Source organism: Rhipicephalus microplus, chromosome 5 (genome assembly GCF_043290135.1).
Source record: "Rhipicephalus microplus isolate Deutch F79 chromosome 5, USDA_Rmic, whole genome shotgun sequence".
Classification (NCBI taxonomy): Eukaryota; Metazoa; Arthropoda; class Arachnida; order Ixodida; family Ixodidae; genus Rhipicephalus; species Rhipicephalus microplus.
The window spans coordinates 208284967-208309391 of NC_134704.1; the positions used below are offsets into that span (position 1 = coordinate 208284967).

Consider the following 24425-nt stretch of genomic DNA (forward strand, 5'->3'; position numbering starts at 1 on the left):
ACTTGGCCAACTTAATATTGCGCCATCTGCACCAAAACGCACCACGTCTCCGACATGTGAAACACAGCGACCGCATCCTTACATACGCCGCTCCCGTTTCCTAACACCGTCCCGAAAAAACGTCCCAACAGCCGCAGCTGCCGCAGTCCCACTTCCCACCACCCTCCACCAAGATTCAGCACAGTCTGAAATGCCTCCGTGTACTACCGAGGCCCCGCTATTGCATGATCATGGCGAGAAACCATAGGTCAACGCGTGACACCCCTCAACTCCTACGTGTGTGGCAGTGGAATTGCAGGGGGTATCGTAGGAAACGCGGAGCTCAAATGCAATTCATTGTGACACAGCGGATTACTCCCGATGTCATAGCGTTACAAGAAGTACATTGTACCCCTACGCTTCCGGGTTACACCACATACATGGACGTAACGAACAATACACCACATCGCACAGCTACATTAGTTTCTAAGCATGTCACTGTCATAGAACACACCCTTCAAAGCACCCCCATCTCACACGTACTTCTCGAATTAGTCCCGTGCTCTCGTTCCAGTAGCAGCCTGTACGTGCTTAACGTTTACAGTGCACCTAACGCCAGGAACGATGACTTCGGTCATCTATTTGCACAACTATGCAAGTTGGGTAAACACATAATTATTGTAGAAGATTTCAATGCCTTCCATCCGGCTTGGGGCTACGCAACAGAAACGCCTAAAGGCCGACGACTCGCACAGGTTCTCGCGATTCATCGCATGACCCTGCTGACAGAACCTGATCAACCCACTCGCCTAGGTAATAGTGTGAGCAGAGACACATGCCCCGACCTCACGATAGTCAAGGGGGTTAGTCACCATTCCTGGTGCAACCTCATGCTGAATCTAGGCAGTGATCACCATATACTAACTACAGAGCTCCAAGTAGCAGCCACGCGTGCCCCAGAGCGCATCATAAAACTAACAAATTGGGATGCATTTAGGCGTAATCGTACAATTATTCATCAGGACTCTCCTTTCCTAGTGGCTTGGATATTACAACTTCAGTCCGATTTTCAAAAAGCTACCAAACTCATCGCTGCGACTACAGAAACGCCGGATGTGGACCGGCATCGGCTGCATTTCTCGGATGCCCACAGAGGCTTGACACGGCGGTGGCGGCGACAGAAAAATAACCGGAAACTTCGTCTCCGAATCGCCCAACTAGCTACTGAGGCACATGACTATGCGAACATCCTCACTAGCAACAATTGGCATAACTTCTGTGATAGACTCAACGGCTCACTAAGTACACCTCGAACGTGGCGTATACTCCGTGCTCCTTTCAATCCCACGCAGACAAAATCACACACTGCTAACGCAATCCGCACCATTCTCCACAAATCAGGGCTTGACGATACCACTCTGCTGCACACCTTGAAGCAACACTATGTATCCACGGGCCCCCGTCCCACCTACCGTGATTATCCACACGTACACGATGCGCCTCTAGATGAGGACATTACAGAAGCAGAGGTTAGGGCAGCTTTGCAAAGCATTAAGCGTAACACAGCACCCGGTACAGACAGGATTACGTACACACATCTGTGCAATTTAGATGACCAGTCCATCGAATGCTTAACCGCTTCTACAACGAACATTGGAGCAACGGCACGCTACCACAGGAGTGGCGACACGCAGAAATCATATTTATTCCAAAGCCTGGCAAGCCGCTATCCCTCCAGAAACTTCGCCCTATATCCTTAACTTCAGTTGTAGCTAAACTCTTAGAACGCGTTGTCCTCTCTCGACTACAACCATTTCTTGAAGACAATCACTTTTTTCCTGATACACTATTCGGCTACCGTCCTGGTATCTCTACACAGAACGTATTATTACAGCTTAAGGAGGACGTGTTGGACAGCCCCACTTCAAACCAGGTCCGAGCTATTCTGGCCCTGGATCTGAAGGGTGCTTTTGACAACGTCTCCCACGACCTTATTCTTGACAATCTCGCTTAATCTCAGTGTGGCTCACGTATCTAGAATTACGTCAGGTCCTTTCTTTCTGACCGCACGACAACTATTTGGATTGGAGACTTCCGTTCGGACGTCATTCGTCTCGCAGGCAGAGGAACACCACAGGGCTCGGTTCTCCCACCCACTTTGTTCAACGTGGCTATGGCTAAACTACCTTCCCTATTACAACAGGTTCCCAACATCCAGCATGCTTCTATGCAGATGACATGACAAGTTGGGCAACCAAAGGATCAGACGGAACCATTCAGGACGCCCTACAGGAAGCTGTGTCTGTGGTACAAGACTATGGTGCTGCCGGCAGCCTTACGTGCTCAGTGGATAAGTCGGAGTTGTTATTGGTATACAAGCGACGCCGCAAAACCACTGATTCTCCTGATATTTCGCTGTTTCTTGATGGCCGTCCCATCCCTCTGGTACCACGAATTCGCATTTTAGGCCTCTACCTTCAGTCCGATGGCAAGGCCTCGCACACTACACACCTTCTGCTCAGCAGATAACTCAAATTACACACATGATCCAACGCATCACCAATCGCAGGAGAGGCCTCTGTGAGAAGGATGCCCTCCGCTTAGTACTTGCACTCATAGTTTGTCGGCTCACCTATCATCTTCCCTTTCACAATCTCACGCTAGCTCAAATAAAAAAGATGGACATCCTTCTACGGACAGCTGTGAAGGCGGCTCTCGGTTTGCCTCCACACGCATCTACACAACGCCTCCTTCAATTAGGAGTCCACAACACCGTAGCCGAACTCATCGAGGCCCAACACAACAGTCACCTCCAACGGCTCAGGCAGACCCGTCAGGGCTGCGCCATCCTGTCTCTTCTTGGCTACCCGATTCCCAAAAAACCCGCACAAGTACCGCGACATAAACTTGCTTCTACTGTCCGCGCCCTCATCAAAGTGCCTCCGATTCCACGCAATATGAATCCCTCCCGCCACGCCGGTCGTCGACGTGCCCGAGTTCAGGCTATGACACGCGTCTTTGGTGATGGTACCTCAGACTTACAAGTACTTTACACTGATGCAGCTCGCTACCCAGAGAAGTCAGCCATGTGTTTAGCCGTGACTGATTACACAGACGCCCTTGTGGCGTCTGCCACACTTTGCACTACAGACAGTGGTCTGGCAGAGGAGGGAGCTCTCGCTCTGGCAATTGTTCACGCTACGACACTGTCAAATGACTCCCGTGTCACTATTGTAACAGATTCACAAGCTGCTTGCCGTGCTCTCGTTCAAGGACTTGTGGCTGCACATACACACAATATCCTCTCTGCTGTCTTACCGTCCACATTACGTCCTGTGCGTATCGTCTGTATTCCTGGACACGCCTCTCTTTATGGAAATGAACGCATTCATGCGGTTGCCCGAGAGCTGACCGGCCGGGCTCCATTGGAAGAGCTGTCCAATCCAGACGACGCATCGACAGAACCACTAAACTACAACGCTACGCTGGAGTACTACCGACAGAGCCGTTACACGTATCCTCCCCCTCATCCTTCACTTAACAGAGCAGATGCTGTCGCTTGGCGGCAACTACAGACCAATTCATTTCCTTGCCTGTATATATGCTGAATCGCTTTCATCCGACTCTCTACCCCTCCTACTGCCCCTTCTGTGGATCCGTACCGACGGTGTACCACTCCACGTGGGAATGCTCGGCCCCACAGGGCGTTCCTCGCATTCCCAATCCCACCCCTTCCTCTTGGGAGTCTGCACTGCTCGGCTTACGCCGGGAGGAACAGCAGCAGCTGGTCCATTGGGCTCGCAGGGTCGCGCAAGGCAATGGAGCCCTGGACTGAGGGCCCCACCCAAAGAAGGCTCAGTGTGCATTTGTTATTAATATATGTTTATTCGCTCTCTCTCTGCAAGAGCAGCAATACCACGAACTGTATATCATAATATTATTGACATACATGTCGTGATTCTCATGTTATGACCAGCCACTTATGTTCGTGATACACTCATGTTGTGACATGGGAGTCATAATAGATAGAAACCTGTCGTGGACTCCACACGTGAACTATGTGAAAAAGCGGCTGATCGCAACATGCCACATGTTCAAATTTCTTGCAGGAAAGAATTGGGGAGTGCCCACACTTTCCATGCTACAACTGTACAGAGTGCTGTTTATCGGATTTTTACGGTACAGCTTACCTGCAATGTCTAACACCGGCAAGACCAACTTGCGCGCAATTCAGAGCATTCAAGCCCAAGCACTTAAGATATGCCTTGGAGTACCCCGCAGTGCTTCAATGGCTGAAACCATTGCCATCGCTCAAGATCACTCGATAAATACGCATATTATTACCGAGACAATGCGCATGCACCTCAGGCATTATGCCAGGACCCCTTCTCACCACCTGGTGAGCCTAGCTGCTGAAAGGCCCCGCACGACATACGGCACTATTGTCTCCAAGCATCGTTCATCGTTTGCTGAGACGTACGCACCTGCATCAAAGCCACTGCTTCCTCCTTGGAGCTTGAGCCGGCCGCGAGTTCACTTAATGATTCCAGGAATGAGGAGAAAATCGGACTTACCGACACATGCCCTGAAACAACTGAGTCTATTCCTACTGAAAGAAAACTACAGTAAGCACGTGCACATTTACACGGATGGCTCTACTACGCCGTCTAGTTCAGGTGGAGAAGTGGTTATACCATCACAAGGGGTAACTCGGTGTTTTTTAAGACTTCACATGCGACAAGTTCTACGACGGCAGAACTCGAGGCTCTGCGCAATGCACTGGAACACATCAATTCAGAAGAAAGACCAGGTAAATGGGTTGTGTTTTCTGACTCAAAACCAGCGTTACAGTGCCTGATATCAGTTCTCCGACGCGGATTTCACGACCAGTTGACCTACCAAACCGTGAAACTTCACCACTTGTTAATACAAAAAGGCCATGACATCGTCTTTCAGTGGTTACCTGGGCATAGTGGTATAGGCGGCAATGATTCTGCAGATCATGCTGCTCGCACGTCACATAAAGAAGCGAACAGCGTTCCGATACCGCTTTCAAGAGCGGATGCGGCGAGGCAGATTCGTCAACTGGCCCGCAGTCTCACACTGACTGAGTGGAACACACCAAGCATACGACGTACACGACTGCACGAGCTCAACCCTTCACTACAACTCCGGCCTCCACCCGGCCTACATCGACGTGAAGCTTCGCTTCTCTATCGCCTTTGGCTGGGAGTTGCTTTCACGAAAGCTTATACCACGTTAATCAGAATTACTGACAGCGCGGCGTGCGATGTTTGCGGCACCGACGAAAATATCGAACACCTGCTGTGTCATTGTCCTCGATTTGCCTCAGAGAGACAAGTACTTGCCAACGCAATGCGGCGACTGGATGATCGGCCTCTTTCTGTGCAGGTGCTATTACAGCAATGTACACATGCCTCGACAGCCCACAAGGCAGTGAAAGCCCTGCTGCGTTTCCTGAGAAAGACAGGCTTGTGTGAATGCCTCTGACATGCGGTAGAGTTCAACACGCTGCAGTGAAATTACTGTCAGTCTCTCCCCCACCCACTTTTTTTCCTCTCTTCCCTCTTTCTCGTCTTTCTTGTCCCCTTCCTTAATCCCCCAGTGTAGGGTAGCCAACCGGATGACTTTCTGGTTAACCTCCCTGCCTTCTCCCTTTTTGTTGCTTCCTCCTCCATGTTGTGACATACCAAGTTTAGTACCGATACCATTATAGAAACGGCCAGGAGAGCTAAAAGTCGTAAGCAACTAGATAGCTAGATAGATAGATAGATAGATAGATAGATAGATAGATAGATAGATAGATAGATAGATAGATAGATAGATAGATAGATACAGACAGACAGACAGACAGTTAGATAGATAGACAGATAGATAGATAGATAGATAGATAGATAGATAGATAGATAGATAGATAGATAGATAGATAGATAGATAGATAGATAGATAGATAGATAGATAGATAGATAGATAGATAGATATGCTCTAACCCAGGCAGCACAGAACGTTGGCCCAATGTTGGGGATAGATCGGCAGTTCATGGCCCAAGAATGGGCCAGAATTGACAATGTACCACCAATAATGGCTGAGCCAGCCAAATAAAACGGCGATGTTGGACCAGCATTGACAGCGTAACGCCAATAATGGTTGTGCCAGCCTAATAGAACGGCGATGTTGGGCCAGTATTGACAATGTTCCGCCAATAATGGCTGTGCCAGCCGAATTGAACGGTGATGTTGGACCAGCATTTAGAACTTTCCGCCATTATTGGCCGTGCCAGCGTATTAGAACGGCCACATTGGACCGAGTTGTACAACCAACAGCCAATGTGGGCGAAGCCATGCAATTAGGCTGGCATTATTGACCCGTCGTTCGAACGTTATTGCCGGCGTTATGAGCTGATATCTGCGTCTGCTGCTTTTGGCGCTGTTCTGGTCCCACTCACGTTCGATTTTTAAAGTTCGAGAAAGTAGTATGCCGGGCGCATGAGTGATATACTTTTTGTCATTAAATCACGCACACCTAGTTGATATGCATGATTGTTGATCGAAGTTGCGCGAGGTAGATTATTTTACTGATAAACTTTTATTGAGTTTGTCGCCTGTCAGACGTCCGATGCGGTGCTTTTGCAGATAAAAATCGTGCAGATCTGTGCGATGAAGCAACCGCGGATGCCGCTGCCGTACGCGACCCACTTCGACGGGACCCGGCGGCGTTCGTTTCGCCGCATCACGCCGGCGATGCCACGCCAAGCGCTTTCGATTTCGTGGATAACGGACGCAAAGCGTATCGTATCGTGTGTCCTGCTATGCTATCATCATGACTGGTTTGGTTTTTTTCGCGTTCACAGCGCTGTACCAGTTAACGGCACACAAGTGCTTCACGTGGGGGAACTGGAGTGATCAGTTGCGTTACGGTGATTGAATCGTGCAACATACGCATTTGCCGTAATCTGACGCACGCACCGACGCTCGCATCCAGTATCGCAACGACCACATTAATTACCTACAACATTGAAGCGAGCGGTTGGTAAAGTGTGGTGGAGTGCGTGGGTGTCGGGCACCTTGTCTCTGTGGGTCGTCGCGAGTTACAATTTTGTTGTGGAAGGTTTTTTGTTGAATATTTTGATGATATATATACATTGCCCTACTGTAGCCAAAACATCAGCTAGCTTACGCAGTACGACGCGCAAAAAAAACGTTTCCGTGAGTTCATACGGGCTGATGCATAGAACACATAACACGTAGGCTAAATCGTTTATAAACAAGAAACACGCACGCTTACGGCATCGTGTTGTTTTGATCAAATACAAAACCACAGACCCCTCTCCGCCCCCTCCTTCCTGCTTTTCTTTTTTAAGTCTGTGAAAAGAAGAAATTGCTCTGCGCAGATATGGCAAGCTGGTTCCTGTACAGTAGAGAGTTTTATTTCACACTCGCTGTCCTTTATTAATTTTCCGTTTAGTGGGGCGGCTAAGGCCAGTTGGCTGTCTTTCGAGAAATAAATGAACGTACACGTTACAAACCAGGAATTGTGCCGAAAATTGCTGTAATCTCCAGAACATGAGGAGGATCAATTGACAACTGGTGTCAGTACCGGTCCATCACAACTGAAAGGCAATATCTATGAATAAATCTTAAGCAATGAGTGAGTGACTGTTTGCAGTACTGAAGACTGTTGCCTGTGTTGTCAGCAGCTGTGCATTTTTTATATTTGGGATGTGAGATCTTGCAATTTATTTCTCACAGTGTTACTCAATCTAGCTCAGTCATATTTTTATAGTTTCCTTTCTCTAGACTCAGTGCAGAATAGCAAACAGGATTGTCGTGATCAGTGAATAACTAGTTCATTTGTCTTAATTATCACGTACTCTGTGTGCAAGTTCATGGTGTACGTGTCTTCAGGACGTACTATAATAAGTGAGACAGTCAAACAGAACTAAAAGCAAGAAATGGTTAAGTTGGCCAGAGTAGCTGGTGCATATCACTCTTCCCATATTTCATATCTTTGTGACTTATACTGCTTTACAATCATGAAGTTCTCATTGGATTTCATATTCATGTGGTATATGAACATGTTTCCTCAAGGCTTTTCAAGCTGAAACCACCCTTTTCCCTTTTAGTTTGACATGCAGATCAAAATATTTAGCTTATCTGTATTATTTACGGCTGAAATAGTCACGTCCACTCGAGAGGCAGTTTCATTGTTGAGTCACTGAAGGCATAAAAGTGCAAGATGGGTGTTACATAGTTAATGCAGTGGTGTAGCCAAAGAATGGGACACTGGGCAAATGGCCCACCCTTGAAATTTTCAGCAATGGGATACCGAGATCCAAATAACTCATACTCGACTTGCCTGCACTGAAGACCAAGGATGTCATCCCCCTATCCCTCCACCACACAAAGTTCCGCCTGTATCACAGGTAATAAGTCCACGGCCCATGTTCAAGCATTTTGTCAAGGTTTACGCGACCTTATGTTTTCAAATGGAAACATTTTTCTAAGAGAAACAAATATAACCTTTCAGCATCAGTGGCGACATTTGTGTATGCAATTTGTTTATGCTAGCTGTGTCAAATTGATGCCAGAATAGAGTAAAATACACAGTTTGTTAGATGAACTGAACCTTCTCCCTAGTCAGTATGCCCTGACTTGACCTCAATCTGCTGCGCACAACCATAACTGATCACTGTAGTGAAGGAACTGTTATCTTTGATGGGTCGTTCATATCGTGTTCTAAAACCAACGTCAAGTGTTGCTTTTCTTCTCCCAAAATAATGTAATCGAAAACTAATTTTACACACATCAGGAGCATACGATTTCATTCTTTTTATATCAAAACTAAATATAACTTACATCAGAATGTTGAAGTACTTAATTTCATAAAAATCGTAATGGCTTGCTGAAGCTCACACAAAAGAACACATTTTCCTCCTTGGAATGTAATATTGAGTGCCTTGCGGTTGTGCTATCTGAATTCGCTACATTTGTTGACAGTGCATAATAATTTACACCTGAAGGGGGTAATTCTTAGCAAGTGTTAATAGTACTCTTCACACGCGATTTGCAGCTAACTAAAAGAAGAGGCTTTGCCTGTCGAGCTAATAATACATACTCAGGACATCAACACTGCAAAGATACACCAGCCGCAACCAAGAAAGAGCACACCTGCAGTGATTAGTCCACATTTTTCATGTTTTCTGCTGTGCCAATAAGGCTGGCTGAGTGAGCACTGCATCCAGTACCAGGAGGCTACAGCGACAAAGTTCTACTTACAAAACACTCACCAGCTGAGAGGAGAAGTACTGACGTGCCAACCATCCAAAACAGAATGCCGGAGATAAGAGCGGCGATTACTTTTACAGTACATAAAAACATGCTAAGAGTTCGAAGTTGTAAGGATGCTGATCTTCCAGCCAAGTAAAATAAGAATAAACTGAGAAAAGATACTAAAGATACGCCATCAGTAAATGACAAAACAAGAACCGACGGAGGTTCGTCTTCATCACATAAACAGTCTTCAACTGATAAGGCGAGTAAGTAACTGACAAACAATGAGTGCGCGAGGGACAGCAGTCACACGAGGTCGTCAGCAGTGAAATGACACAGGCTGTAATCGGGGGTGTTGCCAGGGTAGGCTCAGGTAGGCTGGAATGGAGGCCCAACCCCCTCCCCTAATTTTTGCCTGACCCCTGTTTTGTGTTATGACCATGTGTTACGACTATGTTCCCAAGAGGAAACATAGTCATCACACAATGACCAAGTTCCCCGTCTCTCTGCTCCTCCTGAAGGACCTCGCTTATCGTGGGTGCACCCCCGGTATAGACCAATCCTGGCACCGACCTTGGCTAAAACACAATAAGAATAACAGAAAACTCAAAGCAAATGTTACCACCATACTTTGACTTCTTGCTTTGTGTGCAAATGAATCTAGCGAGAAGTATGTGGAACACCAAACAAAAGCACCACAGTCAACACCTGCTAGTACCTGCTTTCATAATAGTACAAAGTACTGAAGAAGCATGCAAAGAGCATTCCTACGAAGCGAAAAATCATGAAGCAACGGGAGGCTGTGTGGCCCTGAATGAGACAACACGACAACAAAAAGAAAAACATTTCAGGCATGTCAGCAGCTCATGCACAGCACTGAAAAGTCATGAAAACCTACCTTCGATGCCTTTCTTGCACAAGAACATTAAAAGGAATACACACTGATGGAGAAGGAAGCCATTACTCAAATCTGGCTCTTATGCACTGATGGGAGATACTTGGACCTGGATTCCTAACAATGGCTTCAGTACAGCTCTTGAACATACCCTCAAAAGTGCTGACTGCAAGTGGACGAGACATGAAGGCAGACCACAATGCGACACAATGAACACGTCAACCACCAACCATGAATTTATGCTAGAGGGGATGTTGCAAAAAATCTTGAACACTGGGAACACTCAACGTTCGCACTCGACCTCATAAACACAGTAAGAATGTTCCGATGACCTGCTGCCCATCGCCATGATGTGAAACAGGGGCATATATACACACACAACTCATCTTTACGTGATTAAAATACTTTTGCTTCCAGGTTTATAGAAACCGTCTCACCAAATTTTTCTCTAATGAGCTCACCACTTTCATCATTGCTGGGAGTGTGTTCAAATTAAGGGAGACAGAGGGCACTGGTGGGGCTGCATGCAGATGGTGTTCTTCGAATAAATGAGCAATGGCCTGCATAGTCTTCTTTGACCACCTTTCACATCTGAGCCATTGTTATATTCACGTTGACATGTTAGTGTAGTAGTTGTGCCTAATGAAAGGCATGAAAGACATAAATATTAGTAAGAGAGGCATGTGAGCTTTGAGATGTCTTTTAATTATTGCAAATTTGAACTGTGTTAGAAATAGAAAAACTGAATTTCTGCTGTAATGACACTGTGTATATTATAGGGAAATATTTGTACTGTGTTTCTACTATTTTTCTACATCCAATGAGTGGATAAAGCCAGGCTTGCTTAAGCTAAACTGAGGCTTGGAAGCTGATCAGAGAACAACAATCAACGTGCTTTTTGTATAGCCCCTGTCAGATCGGCTCTCATGTTCATTATTATTATTATTATTAATTGTTTATAGATAGGGCTTATATTTTCTTCAATTTATATGGCCTTTCTTAAAATCTGATGCTGTGCCTTGCTCCAAACAACTTTTTCAATATGAAAAATGCCATCACTAGCTGTCCTCTTACTTGATTTGCCTTGAATGTGTGTTTGATTCAGTGAACTGCAGGAAAATGTGCTGCATTGATTTACTGTCAGCGAAAAATTCAGTTCATCGCAATAAAGCTGCCGGGAGTCTGAATAGTAGCATTGTTTCAGTGTGCTAGAGTTGACTAAAAAAATAACTACTCAGGCAGAAGGTACACAACAATTATGGCAACAGTGTAGTCAAAAAGAGCTCGTACTAGTGGATTTTCACATAAACAAGTAATAGAAGAACTACTATAACTAATCTTGAGATCCAGTAAGCTTTCTGGTTTTTAGATTGGCATGACGAAGAAGGAAAAAAGACTTTGGAGTAACGTGCGCGAGCACAGGCTTCCTGATTTGTGCTGTGATATTGTTTTGAAAAAAAAAAGGAACTAATTGAGAAGGTACAGTCAAAATTAAAAACAATCATACATCAGCTTTCTTTCAATTATACTGCAGGGTAAACAAATTGTTAACTTTTGTGTACAACTTGTTTTTTATTTCTTGGTATTGCTGGTCAGTTTCGCGTATTGCCATGTGGATGTATATATCTGTTCTGTAATTTTGAGTAAACTTCAGTCGCAAATCGGCACTTGTGTTGCTGTGGCTCATTTTTTAAATCTTCTTCGATGTACTGTTCCAACATCATGAATCCATACCAACTTAATCTGTCAGTCCTATTCAAGCTTTCTGGCTTCTATAGTTGTATTACTAAGCCATGTCAGAGTTATGACCAAGCATACCTCTCAAAATGTTTGGAGGAGAATTTGATGTACGACAGGGTTCACAGCATTCATCCCATTGGTTACGTGAATATTAATTTTTGCTCTTCAGATGCACATGCACGGCCCTAATCGTTAATTTTTGCAAATGTGGCTTTACAAGCTTCAGTGCTTTTATGATGTGAATAAGTTAGAAAAGACAACTAAGCATGACTTACGACCACGAGCTTGTTGATCTACAAATGAAACAAAGTTCGAGATGCAAGACCACACCGTCTTTTATTCCAACTGATCAAAAATTAAGGTATTTAGAATAGTGCCTACACCTTTTTCAAGTGAGGTCTGGTTGCAGGAGTCCAGCTTACAGGAAACATGAAGTTACACTTTATTTTTCATAGCACTTGAGCATAAGTACCAGGCAATAAAAAATTGAAATTACATTCTCCCTTTTTATTTGTGACACTCGAGAACTAGCACATTTGTAAACCCATGCAAAACATGCATTTACTGAATCATATGATAACATTGCATCTGTTATTCAATAATTTTTGTATCCATCGTAACTCAGGTGTCACAAATTCAATGGGTCATTTTTTGCACATAAATTAATATTCCAGATATAACTAATGCATAAAGCACAGAAAGAATATTTTCGCTTTGCCTGAAGAAATGATGCTGATAAAGGCTTTATTAGCTAGATTGACTTGGCAACCAGTTAACATGCAATTTTAATCATGACATTATGAGGAATGTTTACTGATGTTATGTAGGTGGGATAGGCCACCTACATAATTGCCAGGATTGCTGTTTCAGGCCATTTGTGCACTGATGATGACTTCTGTATAGGAAGTGAATCATCTGTCTTGTTTTCATAAAACTTCAGTAAAAGTTACTTGAGCGAAAGGTTTTTTTTTAAAGTTGGCAGCATGACACCAATGAGGGATGGTTAGCCCATATCATTTCATTATGCATGCGTGTACAAGAGTCTAGTTCACTGCTACCATATGTGCCTTCCAATTCGCTGTCACACAGCTATAGGTAGAAGCTTCTTTATGATGTAACATAGATGAGATGTGTAGTCACTGGCAGGATGTTGGGCTTCGTGTTGATCAGAGTAAAAAAACATGGTCACTGGGTAGACCTACAATCATGCCTAAAGCAAGTTTTACAGTGTTGCAACCAATGTCTGCCTTGAGTGTCAAGCATATACGTTTCATTGATTCCATTGCTCATTGGGAGGTAGGGCTTGGTGAAATACTGTCGGTCCATATTGGCTTTCTCTATTTGTTGGGACCAAGGATGACATGAGTAATGCAGCCAGCAGCTACAAAAGCAGGAGCAATAGTGCGTGACCTAGAAATGTCTAGAGTAAGAATATATTCCACCCAACGCTGAACCATGCAATCAACAAAAGCCTACAAGTTTGTATTTTGCAAGGCAGCATTATAGTCAATGGCACAATAATATTCTCAGAAACGTCGCTGAATCAAGTGGTTGGGCCTGCAAACATATCCAGCAATGTCAAAATGTGATTGAATCTTGAAGTGCTGCAAAGCATTCAACACAATTGATACGTAAACCCACGTGGTGCCATACACCTTACTTTATCTGCCAGGGGAAGCCTTTGGATTTCCCGCGTATTTTGGCATGAAAGACAGTCTAGTAATATGCCTAATTGTGCTTGCAAGTGGGCTTAAATGGTCAGTTCTTGGGTCACAGCATGTGTTGAAGCTAATATGTCTCCTGCTACTGGCCAACGGCCTGCACCACTGAAAGTCTAGCAGCGTCGAAGTTTATATTTCTTGCAGATGGCAGAATTTTTGTCATGTCAACCAGTCGCCACTTTTTTAAGGTGTATATTTCTCTGGGACAGGTCAACATGTTATTTGGGCTATGTGACAGGGCATCAATGACAATGTTGACAGCTCCTATGATATGTTTCGAATATGTTTGACATCTGCTGTAGTTCATGGGAATATGGATGCAACGATTGTAACTGAGGGAGTGTAACATGTACCGATAATAGATGTACTCACGTATTCTATGACAAAGAAATCACGTAATTTCGTTTATGTAATAATGTAAAGACATAAGCACTTACTATTTATGCCCGATTGTAAGCACAATTAGGTATATCACAATTAGAGAGTATTCCACATACACCCAAGTACGCAGGAGATGCAAAGACTTTTCCAGGCAAATAACATAAGGTGTAGTATAGCATCAGGCGGGTGTGCATACCACCTGAGTAGATTGCTTTGCGGCACTTCAAGATTCAGTCGCATTGTCACATTGCTGGATATGATTACAGGGCCAACCACATATTACAGTGACATTTTGAGGATCTGTTGGCTTCAGTCTACACAAAAAAATGCTGTGATGCTGCTCAGATAGTGGGCATAAGTTTTCAGGACATGCCAGGGAACTGATTGGCCGCCATATGTACTCCTTTGACGAGTCGGTGATCTAGCACAAATTGCATTCAAGATGTCGTACAATGATGCATAGTGGAACTCTCATTTGATATTCAGAGAGTAGCGTATACTCTCTCGCAAGCATTTGTTAATCCCCAAAAGTTTTTATGGGAGTTCTTGGTCTAAGGGAGCTCAATATAGTAGCATTTCTGTGTATCAATAGCACGAAGTGGAGGGAATATTTATAATGGCCTGGCACCATGGTACAAAATGTTAGTATAGTACGTAGTTCACAAAAATAAGACGAAGGAGCTTGTAGGTGTTATCAGCATTTAGTATTCGGAGATGGGAAGCTCTCAACACCAATAAATCTGCCTCGGTAGAGCTGAATACTGGATGCGGAGAACACGAGGAAAGGACAGGTGAGCTTTTGGACATCAAATGCACATCTGTTTATGCTGAAAAATGTGCCTTGTTCAGATGTTGGATAACAGAATTCAGATGTGAACTGTGCTCATCTGATGAACTCGCGATGAGTAGGTTGTTGAGGCAAGCATGACAGAATTCAAGGCTGGGGAAAATGCTGAAATGTATGTCGGGAATTTGTCATGCTGCATGGCATATATAGAAGATCAGACACGATGAACGGTGTCACTATCTGTATGTTATTTTAAATCTACACATCTTAAAGGATTTGATGGTTGAACCACATGAGGCCAATTTCGGGGGAAATCGCTGCATCATATATCCGTGACATCATATACGAATGTGAGGTGCTGGGTTGAAACAGCTAGGCTAAGTTGACTGTTGGTGCTATGCCATCAGCATCCTGATTTAGACTTCAGCACTATTCGCAGAACACAGTAACACCAACAGACAGCACACATTGGGCTGAGTGAAGTCGGCAACATGTGTATATATATGCGTAATTTGGTATGGCTGCCTCAAAGGTTCTTTTGAATTGCAGCCCGATTGAGATAGTGCTTCTAATATAATTTATGCAGTGCATGAATTTCATGGTTGAGTTGCCATATGCAGAATTATTTCTCCTTTATTTTTCTTTCATCAGAGCCCTGAGACTAGAGCTCCTACTCAAAGAACCATCCCATACTGTTGTGGTGGCTCCACAGTTTAATATATGAACAATGATAATGTAGTGTGTTATATTATCGTTGCAACGAAAAGCAGCAGGTACAATTGCTGTGCCTTAAAACACGAGTAATCATCTGACCGATCGCTTCGCACCGATGCAAAGCTTTCCTTAGCGGTTAAGCTGTAAAAATGCTGAAAATTAGCGCTCTTTCTGTGCACACTCTTCTATAGTCCTCGTTATTTTTGCGTTGTTTTGCTTATACGCTCACTGGTAGCATAATCAAGTACTTTTCCAGAGTGTATACATGTAATGTTGTTAGGACTAAGTTAATAGTGGACTGGCTTAGGTGGACTGTTATGGCATTGCACATTTCTTATAATGAAGCATGCACGTGTATACGCCTAGTTATTGTATTTTACGAGCTGCCGTATTGTGTTCACGTGGTCTGGCGTATGTCGCAATCAGAGCGAGGTGTATTCGAGATTAGAACTACACACACGTGTGACCATGCTGGGTCACGTACCAAGGGCGTAGCCAGTGTTTATTTCTGGGTGAAGCGTCGAACCCACGGTGTGGCTGAACCGGTATTATTGTATTGAATTGTATAGTTTGAACCCAACCATGTGGCAACACCAGCACCTTAGACTACCACCTAATTTATTTAGGGCGAAAATTGTGCGCTTCTTCGCGTCTTTACGGCCGTCATTCTCTCTTAGTATTTACGCGTTATTCTCGTACGTACAACCGTGGCTTTTCACGCATGTCGAGTTCAAAACTACTGCAGCTGCATACCGTCCGAAACTGCAGCATGGTGAAATGAAATATATGCTGCAATCGGATCAGCTGATGCTGGTTTTCGCGATTTTGCGACGATCGCCTGATTTCTCTTACTGATTCTCTGTAACAGTGTCTTTTGATCGTGATCAGACCCCTCAGGTTGTGTTTGGCGCAGACTCACGCAAACTTTTGGTGAAGACGTTAGCTAAATCACAGCTTGAGAGTCGGAAATTGCGATGCGCTGATCGTGACCGTCTTATTACCTCCGCTATGATAGGTGTCCGTGTGACACGCAACGCAAGCTTAGCACAGTCGTAAGAAGTAGTACGCTTGTTTTGTTGGCTATACAGACAGCTGGTGCTGTATAAAAGCTATCAATTGCATGCTACTCCATTAAAAAATTTCGTTTCACAGTCTTTTGCGCCAACCACGACCTTGGTCGTGATACCAGCTCGCCAAGCGGAGCGACAGTAGATTTTGACATTTGCTGGTTGACAACACCATCGCTGCCTTTCCGAGTGCTAAATATCACTTTTGTTAAGGAGGCTTGAAGTCATATTTAGTTTTGTTGTGAATAAATACTTCCCTGGCCACATTTCGGGTGGTTTTGTCCGATTTCATCGAACCTCTCTTACCAAGACCTGGCAACACTGATTTTCTCTTTCAGGTTCTGGGCTGAAAAAAGAAAATTTCAGCTGCCTCAGCAACGCCAGTGGTGAGCCAGATTACATATGTGAGTACAACCAACGCCTCCTCTAGAAAGATGCCTGAGGAATGGCTCGCGCTCTCAGCAAAGTTAGCCTGCCTTCAGTTTTAAACAAGCTCCGCGCAGTGGCGCTCACGACCGACACTATTAAGCGAGCCTTTCAGGGTGCAGGATAGCTAGTAACGAGGAAAACAACCAGGGAGACTCTTCGACAGGTGTTATGGACAGATACGATTCCAAAGTGGCACCAATGTCTAAGATAGGTAGAGTCCGGGGCATAAATAGACGTAGCCACGAGCGCCGAGCCCATTCAGACATAGGGTATTTTAACATGCAGGGCGGTAGGAACAGGCTCAAGTGGGAAGAGATAGAAGAACAGCTAAGGGAAGAGAGGCCGATGGTATACGGTTTTGTAGAAACACATCTCAGGGACATGGAACAACCTCCGAACGATCCGGACTACGCGTGGGAATATTGTAATAGAACAGAAGGCAGCAGAAAGCGGGGTGGTATTGGCGCATTCATTCATAAAAGTACAGACTGGCAAAGGGTCAAGCAGAAGTGCAAGGAACATTTATGGCTAAAAGGGAAAGTGGCAGGTCAAATGACACTCCTTTGTTTCGTGTACTTGTGGACGGGAGCAAAGGCCAGAGAGGAAAACCAGGCAGTGGTAGAGTGTATATCAAAGGACACTCAGGAGTTAGGAAGAGAGTGCGAGATATTTATACTAGGAGACATGAATGCGCACATAGAAGATATAGATGGGTATACCGACCCGACAGGCAAAATGATCATGGATATGTGTGAAAGGCTTGATTTGATCATTTGCAACAGTACCGAAAAGTGTGAAGGGCAAGTAACATGGGAGTTAGGAAGGCTGCAGTCGACGATAGATTATGCACTGATGTCACATAGGATGTATGATAAGCTCAGGGGAATGCACATAGATGAAGGTGGCTCCAGAAGTCTGGGTAGTGATCACAAACGTATCAAGCTAAGTTTTGGAAGAGCAGTGAAAGTGGGAAGGAGATAAGATGTGCAAATACAAGAAAATTTTTATTCAGAAAGAAAAATTGAAATAGCCACTACTAAACAAATTGAGAAAGTAATCACGGAGGATAATAAGAAAGTGTGGACATAAACGAATCTAGTTAGACTCTTTGAGCTAGAGCTTGCTAAGACGCGTAACAAGTCAGCCCTGAAAAGAAGACACAAACCCAAAAGTTGGTGGGATGAGGAAGTTAAGAGAGCCATAGCAAAACGTCAGAAAGCCTCTATAGAACACAGACATGCTAAGCAGCGGGGTGAACCGACAGATGATGTTGAAAAAAAATGGGAAACCTTTCTAAGCTGTAGGAGAGATGCATCCCTTCTGATCAATGAAAAGATTAGAAGAAAGGGAGCTCAGTAGCTGGCAGAAGTACATAAAAACGATAGAAAGGCAGCTGCAAAATTTTGGAACCATCTAAACTCCCTATGAAATGAGACAGCTTAGAGCAGAGTTTTATAACTACAGCCCAAGGTGCCAGGCTAGAAGGGGACGAAGCTATTGAATATATAAGAACAAAAGTGACAGAAAAATTTCAACAAAGTACTTTATGCACCACAATAGACAAGGATGAATCAAGTGCTGCAATGGCTCCATTTTCAGAACGAGAGTGCGAAAGGGCTGAGAAAAGGGTTCCTAGTAGTACATCAACAGGCCCAGATGGCATTCCAATTAGGCTGACAAAGACATTAGGTCCGAAGTCTAAGCAGGCTTTGAGAGAGGCAGTGAGCAGAACTATAGTCGATGGTGAAGTCCCTGATGCATGGAAACTCAGCAGGATGAGCATGATCTATAAAGAAAAGGTTGACAAAGCTGACATAAACAACTACCATCCTATAACAGTGACATCAGTCGTCTACAGGCTGGCGATGCAGATTATAAAGAACAGACTGCAGGCATGGATAGAAGATGAGGGGGTGCTGGGGGAACTGCAGAATGGGTTTCGGAAACACAGGAGGTTGGAAGACAATCTGTTCTCACTGACGCAGTGCATCGAAATAGCAGAAAAGGAACACAGGCCCCTGTGGCTAGCATTCTTGGATATCAAGGGAGCGTACGATAGCGTGGTTCAAGAGGAATTGTGGGGAATACTGGACACACTAGGCGTGGAACAGGTAGTCACTAATCTTTTAAAGGGTATCTATAAAGGTAACAAGGTAGTTATAAAGTGAGAATAACAGATATTCAAGCCTGCAGAAGTAAAACGGGGGCTTAGGCAGGGGTGCTTCTGTCACCCTTATTATTCATGATTTACCTACAAGGATTAGAGGCAAAATTAGAAGGAAGTGGGCTGGGCTTCAACCTCTCTTTAGTCAAACAAGGAAAACTTATTGATCAGGCACTACCAGCATTAATGTACGCAGATGATATAGTGCTAATGGCCAACAACAAGGAAGATTTGCAGAGATCAATGGACATCTGCGGTAATGAGGGAGATAGGTTAGATTTTAGATTCAGTAAGGAAAAATCAGCAGTCGTGATTTTCAATGACAATGAAGGTAGTGAGCTTAGGATACAGGAGGTCACGCTAGAGATAACAGATAAATACAAATATCTGGGCGTATGGACAAGCAATAGGACCGAGTACCTGAGGGAACACGAAATATACGTGACGACTAAAAGTAACAGGAGTTCAGCAGTGATGAAAAATAGGGCACTGTGGAATTACAATAGGTATGTTGTTGTGAGAGGAATATTGAAAGGGGTCATGGTTCCTGGGCTGACGTTCGGCAATGTGGTCTTGTGCATGAGATCAGAAGTTCAAGCAAGATTAGAAATTAAGTAACGTCGAATAGGTAGGCTTGCTTTAGGAGCTCACGGGAATACACCAAATCAGGGAGTACAAGGTGATATGGGATGGACATCATTTGAGGGCAGGGAAGCTAGCAGCAAGATAAAATTTGAGAAGCGATTGAGAGAAATGAAGGAGGAGCTTTGGGCTAGGAAGGTTTTCAGCTACTTGTACATGAAGAATGTCGATACAAAATGGAGAAAGCGAACCAGGAAGTTTACTGGTAAATACTTAGAAAACAGCAGGTGGCCAAACCAAAAAGAACTATCGGTTAAGAAGAAAGTGAAGGAAACGGAGACTGACATGTGGAAAATGGGCAGGATTAAGAAGTCCGCACTAGAGATATATCGAACTTTTAAGCAGGAAATTGCCAAGGAAAGGATCTATGATAATACTCGGGGTAGTTCTCTACTGTTTGAGGCAAGGACGGGAGTACTGCGAACCAAGACATATCGGGCCAAATACGAAGGGGTAGACACAGTATGCAGTGCATGTGGAGAGGAAGAAGAAACTGCCGAACACTTGATAATGTTCTGTAAAGAGTTCACCCTATAGTTCAGGATGATGGCGCATTGTTTTTCAAAGCACTGGGGTTTAGGGACCGGGAGGGCAAAATAGACTTTAAGCAAGTAGACTTAACTAGAAGGAGGTTATCTGATTGGTGGCTAAAGTCAAGACACGAGTGAAAATTAAACTCTTCACTGCAAAGTACGAATCCTCAAACTCACTTTTTAAGGATAAATAAATAAATATAGTTTTGAATTCATTAAGTATTACGGCTTGTTGGCGCTAGCCACCGCCCGATCTAAATGGTACAGCCACATCCATCCATCCATCCATCCATCCATCCATCCATCCATCCATCCATCCATCCATCCATCCATCCATCCATCCATCCATCCATCCATCCATTATCACAAAGACGGGCGGTACCAGCTAAGCGTTTTTCATCTGCGGCCCATAGGGGCGCGTCAGTCGAGTGTTGTTTGAGACCTGCAACTGTACACCACTGTTTCGGAGGCTATGGAAAGTGTTGCGTTGTTGCACCGTCTGCCACAGGTGACGCTAGCGACTGAGAACATTTCGAAATGAAGGAGGGAAAGAGTGTGACAGCTGTTTGTTTTTTTCTCATGTGGCAGGCATCTTCCTAGAGGTGGCGTTGGTATAACTTACTGTTCTTCTGTACGAGTACCTTGTTATTCATACCTGTCACGTGCATCTTAATCAACCGCTCGCCGTAGTGTGCGAGTATTCAGCGAGTAAGTAGGACGAACAGTCGCGGCTAGTCGTGTACGTGCGACCCGAGTCATCGATCGTTTTTCTTACGATTCGAGAGTACATAGTAGAGTACAGGTAATATTTTAATGTGTAACTTGTGTAAGCTTACCGCAACTTGACGCGAGCCTATGTCGTCTGCCTATGTCTCGGTGATCATTTAAAAGAGTGCCTTCCTGTCACCAATGCTATTTTTATGTGCCTGGGTGTCAAACTTGTGCAGTGTATCGGCAGTGTGAGCTAAATGGTGCATACACGTAGCACATGTCGCACCATTTTGCATAACCGCATCTTTACGATGCACCTAAAACAAGGCCAACTGCGGTCTGCCGTGGGTTCAGCCTGGCCATTATGTGGAGTGCGGCCCTTTGCAACTAGAGGAAGTTCTCTGTGTGGGAGGTTAGTACGCTAGACAAGGCTTGTGTAACTTGCTAGGTACACTAGATATAATGAGCAGCGAAGTTTAAAAGCTTCGTGACACAAATACGAGTAAATAAAAGTGGCATCAACATTTATGTCAGTTACTTCGCAGCAAAGAAAGTTGTGGTGGTGATTATGTTGCTACTAGCGGGTTTAGCTTGGGAGACAACAAAAGGAGGTCTGACTTTTTCGTTTTTTCTTGCTTTGCAAGCCAAACATTACCTTTCAGTTCGTTTTCAAAATTCACTCGTGGCGAGTCAGAAACAAAATATGACATTTCAAGTAATAATTCATCTGAATTCCTATGTTTGCTTTGTCTGTTAGCTTCGTGTTGTTTTAATAATGTAAAAGCCCCTCATTCCCCATCTATTGATGCTGCTTGTGCCCACAAATGTGCCAAACTAAGTTTCCTGCACCATACAAATAAAATCAATGTAGATTATGCCATGCTGCACCAGATTCCCACGTTTGACAGTGTGTATCAGAGGAAATAGCATTGCTGGTCTAAACATTTGCCGCTTGATTTCGAGGCCACCAATCTCACAGCCATGCACCAAATATTATTTTAATACCTGAACAGTGCTGGTGCCGGCACGCAATATGTTGTATACTGCATGCAGCCAGAAACCAGATGCAATATTTAACCACCCAGAGGTGGAAATTCAGTTGTGGTGAAGAAGTGGTGCGCAAGTGCACAGCAACCATAAAGCCGTTAAAAGTTTTTGAAACGGTGCTGTAATAGCGGAGTTAAATGCGTTTGATTATCTAAGCACAGTAATCACTCCTTTCGTTCTTCTTTTCACGACCCTCCGTTGGTACCTCTCCCGAAGCCGCTTTGCCCTCTTGCCAAGCACCTCTCCCAATCTTGCGCGGCATGCATCATCGATGACATATTGCTCCAAACACTGTCTTGTTACGGTTGCCGCCTCTCCGCCCTCTGTCAACTTTGTGCTTGTTGGCGAATCACTGTAGCTGTGCCTGCCGGTTCTTATACGAATAGTGCCGATATTGTCACGATGAGTCACAAGTACTGGGGGGATTTATCGAACCACCGGGTAGCTAGCTCTAGGACGATGCGTCAGTCGTGGCTGGCTCTCGAGCAGAGAAGACGCACGCGATCTTCTTTTTCCTCCAGATTGAGAGCCGCTCTTGCTGTCGACCCACTACGTGCTGGTGGCATTATCCCCCCTTCTGAAAAGAAAAAAAAAACATCCCAAAAAGAGGAATGAAAAGTACATAGCAGCGCCGCCATGCTACTACATATGCACGTGAAAAAAAAGGGAAATGCGGATAAAGTGAAAGTAGAAATTGAAGAGCGTGCCAATATAAGAAACGCCAATGAACGAGAAAGCGAGTTCACAAAAATAAACAAAAACACAAAAACGCTGTACGGTAAAGGAAAAGTTACGAGCAACGCGCAATAAATGGTTTCATGCGCAACACATAAACGACGTCCGGCCTCAGTCGTGTCCTGCTCCGAGCATGGGGTGTTGAGTCCGGAACCACTTCGTAGTTCACGTCACTGACGCGGCGTAACACTTTATATGGGCCAAAGTACCGGCTCAGTAGCTTTTCACTAAGGCCACGGTGGCGGACGGGCGTCCACACCCAAACTTGATCTCCGGGGTTGTAAAACACTTCTCTGTGGCGGGTGTTATAGCGTCGTGCGTCCTCCTGCTTTTGCTGGCCGATGTGCAGTAGCGCGAGCTGCCGGGCTTCCTCAGCACGCTCTGCGAATTCATCGGCGTCAGTTGCCAACTCGTCTTCGTCTTGACACGGTAGCATAGTGTCTAGCATGGTCTGCAGATCGCGGCCGTAGAGAAGCCGAAATGGCGTGAATTGTGTGGTCTCTTGCACGGCGGTATTATACGCGAAGGTCACGTAAGGTTAGATCCGGTCCCATGTTTTGTGCTGTACGTCGATGTACATTGAGATCATGTCTGCGAGAGTCTTATTCAGTCGCTCGGTAAGTCCGTTGGTTTGCAGGTGGTACGCAGTTGACCTTCGGTGTCTGGTGTTGCTCAGTTTGAAAACTTCGTCCGTAAGCTGCGCCGTGAATGCCGTCCCTCTGTCCGTTATTATACTGGAAGGAGCACCGTGCCGTAACGCGATGTGTCGCATGAAAAATTGTGCTACCTCAGAAGCCGTGGCTCGTGGGATCGCCTGCGTCTCAGCGTAGCGTGTCAAATAGTCGGTCGCGACGATCACCCATTTGTTGCTGTCCGCAGACAGGGGAAATGGCCCGAGAATGTCCATGCCGACTTGGTTGAACGGCGTGCAGGGTGTTCCGATGGGTTGAAGCAAACCAGCTGGCTTAACAGATGGTTGCTTTCGACGCTGACATTCCCTACAGCTCTTGACGTACTTCTTGACGCTTGCTGAAAGTCTTGGCCAATAGTATCTCTCGCTCACTCTGGCAAGTGTCCTTGAGTAGCCCAGATGACCAGATGTGGGTTCGTCATGGCAAGCGAAGAGGACGTCTTCTCGCATGTCTCGAGGAACCACCAGGAGGTAAGCACGGTTGTTCAAACGAGCGTTCTTCTTGTACAGCACACCGTCTCGCAGGCAGAACGACGTCGATGAGCGGGATAAATTACGTGGTATGATAGCGCCCTGGCCCTCTTAATGATCAATGATCGGACGAATCTCTGCGTGATCTCGCAGCCGTTTGCTCAAGTCTGATGCGCTAACGGCGCTCAGGAAGCCTTCGTCTTCCTGTGCTTCCTGACTGACAACATGAAGGGGTGCGCGTGACAGTGTGTCAGCGTCTTCATGCTTACAGCCGGGCTTATGGACGATGGTGACATCAAATTCCTGCGGCTGCAAGCTCCACCGTGCTAGCCACCCTAAAGGGTCGCACAGACTTGCCAACCAACAGAGCGCGTGATGGTCTGTCACTATCTTGAAGGGACGACAATAAAGGTACGGGCGAAACTTGG

General features: G+C 45.1%; 1 protein-coding gene across 8 annotated transcripts in view; it reads left to right on the plus strand.

The window, feature by feature from the left end:
• The window catches only part of LOC142818105 (uncharacterized), a 91319-nt gene that overhangs the window by 45870 nt on the left and 21024 nt on the right, over positions 1–24425 (plus strand). For 7 of the 8 annotated variants that reach the window (XM_075896437.1, XM_075896439.1, XM_075896436.1 and 4 more), the window contains one exon: positions 16913–16978. In XM_075896437.1, the coding sequence (XP_075752552.1) occupies positions 16913–16978 (66 nt within the window). The remainder of the gene's footprint in view (positions 1–16912; positions 16979–24425) is intronic. The other variant, XM_075896438.1, reaches the window with a different exon arrangement.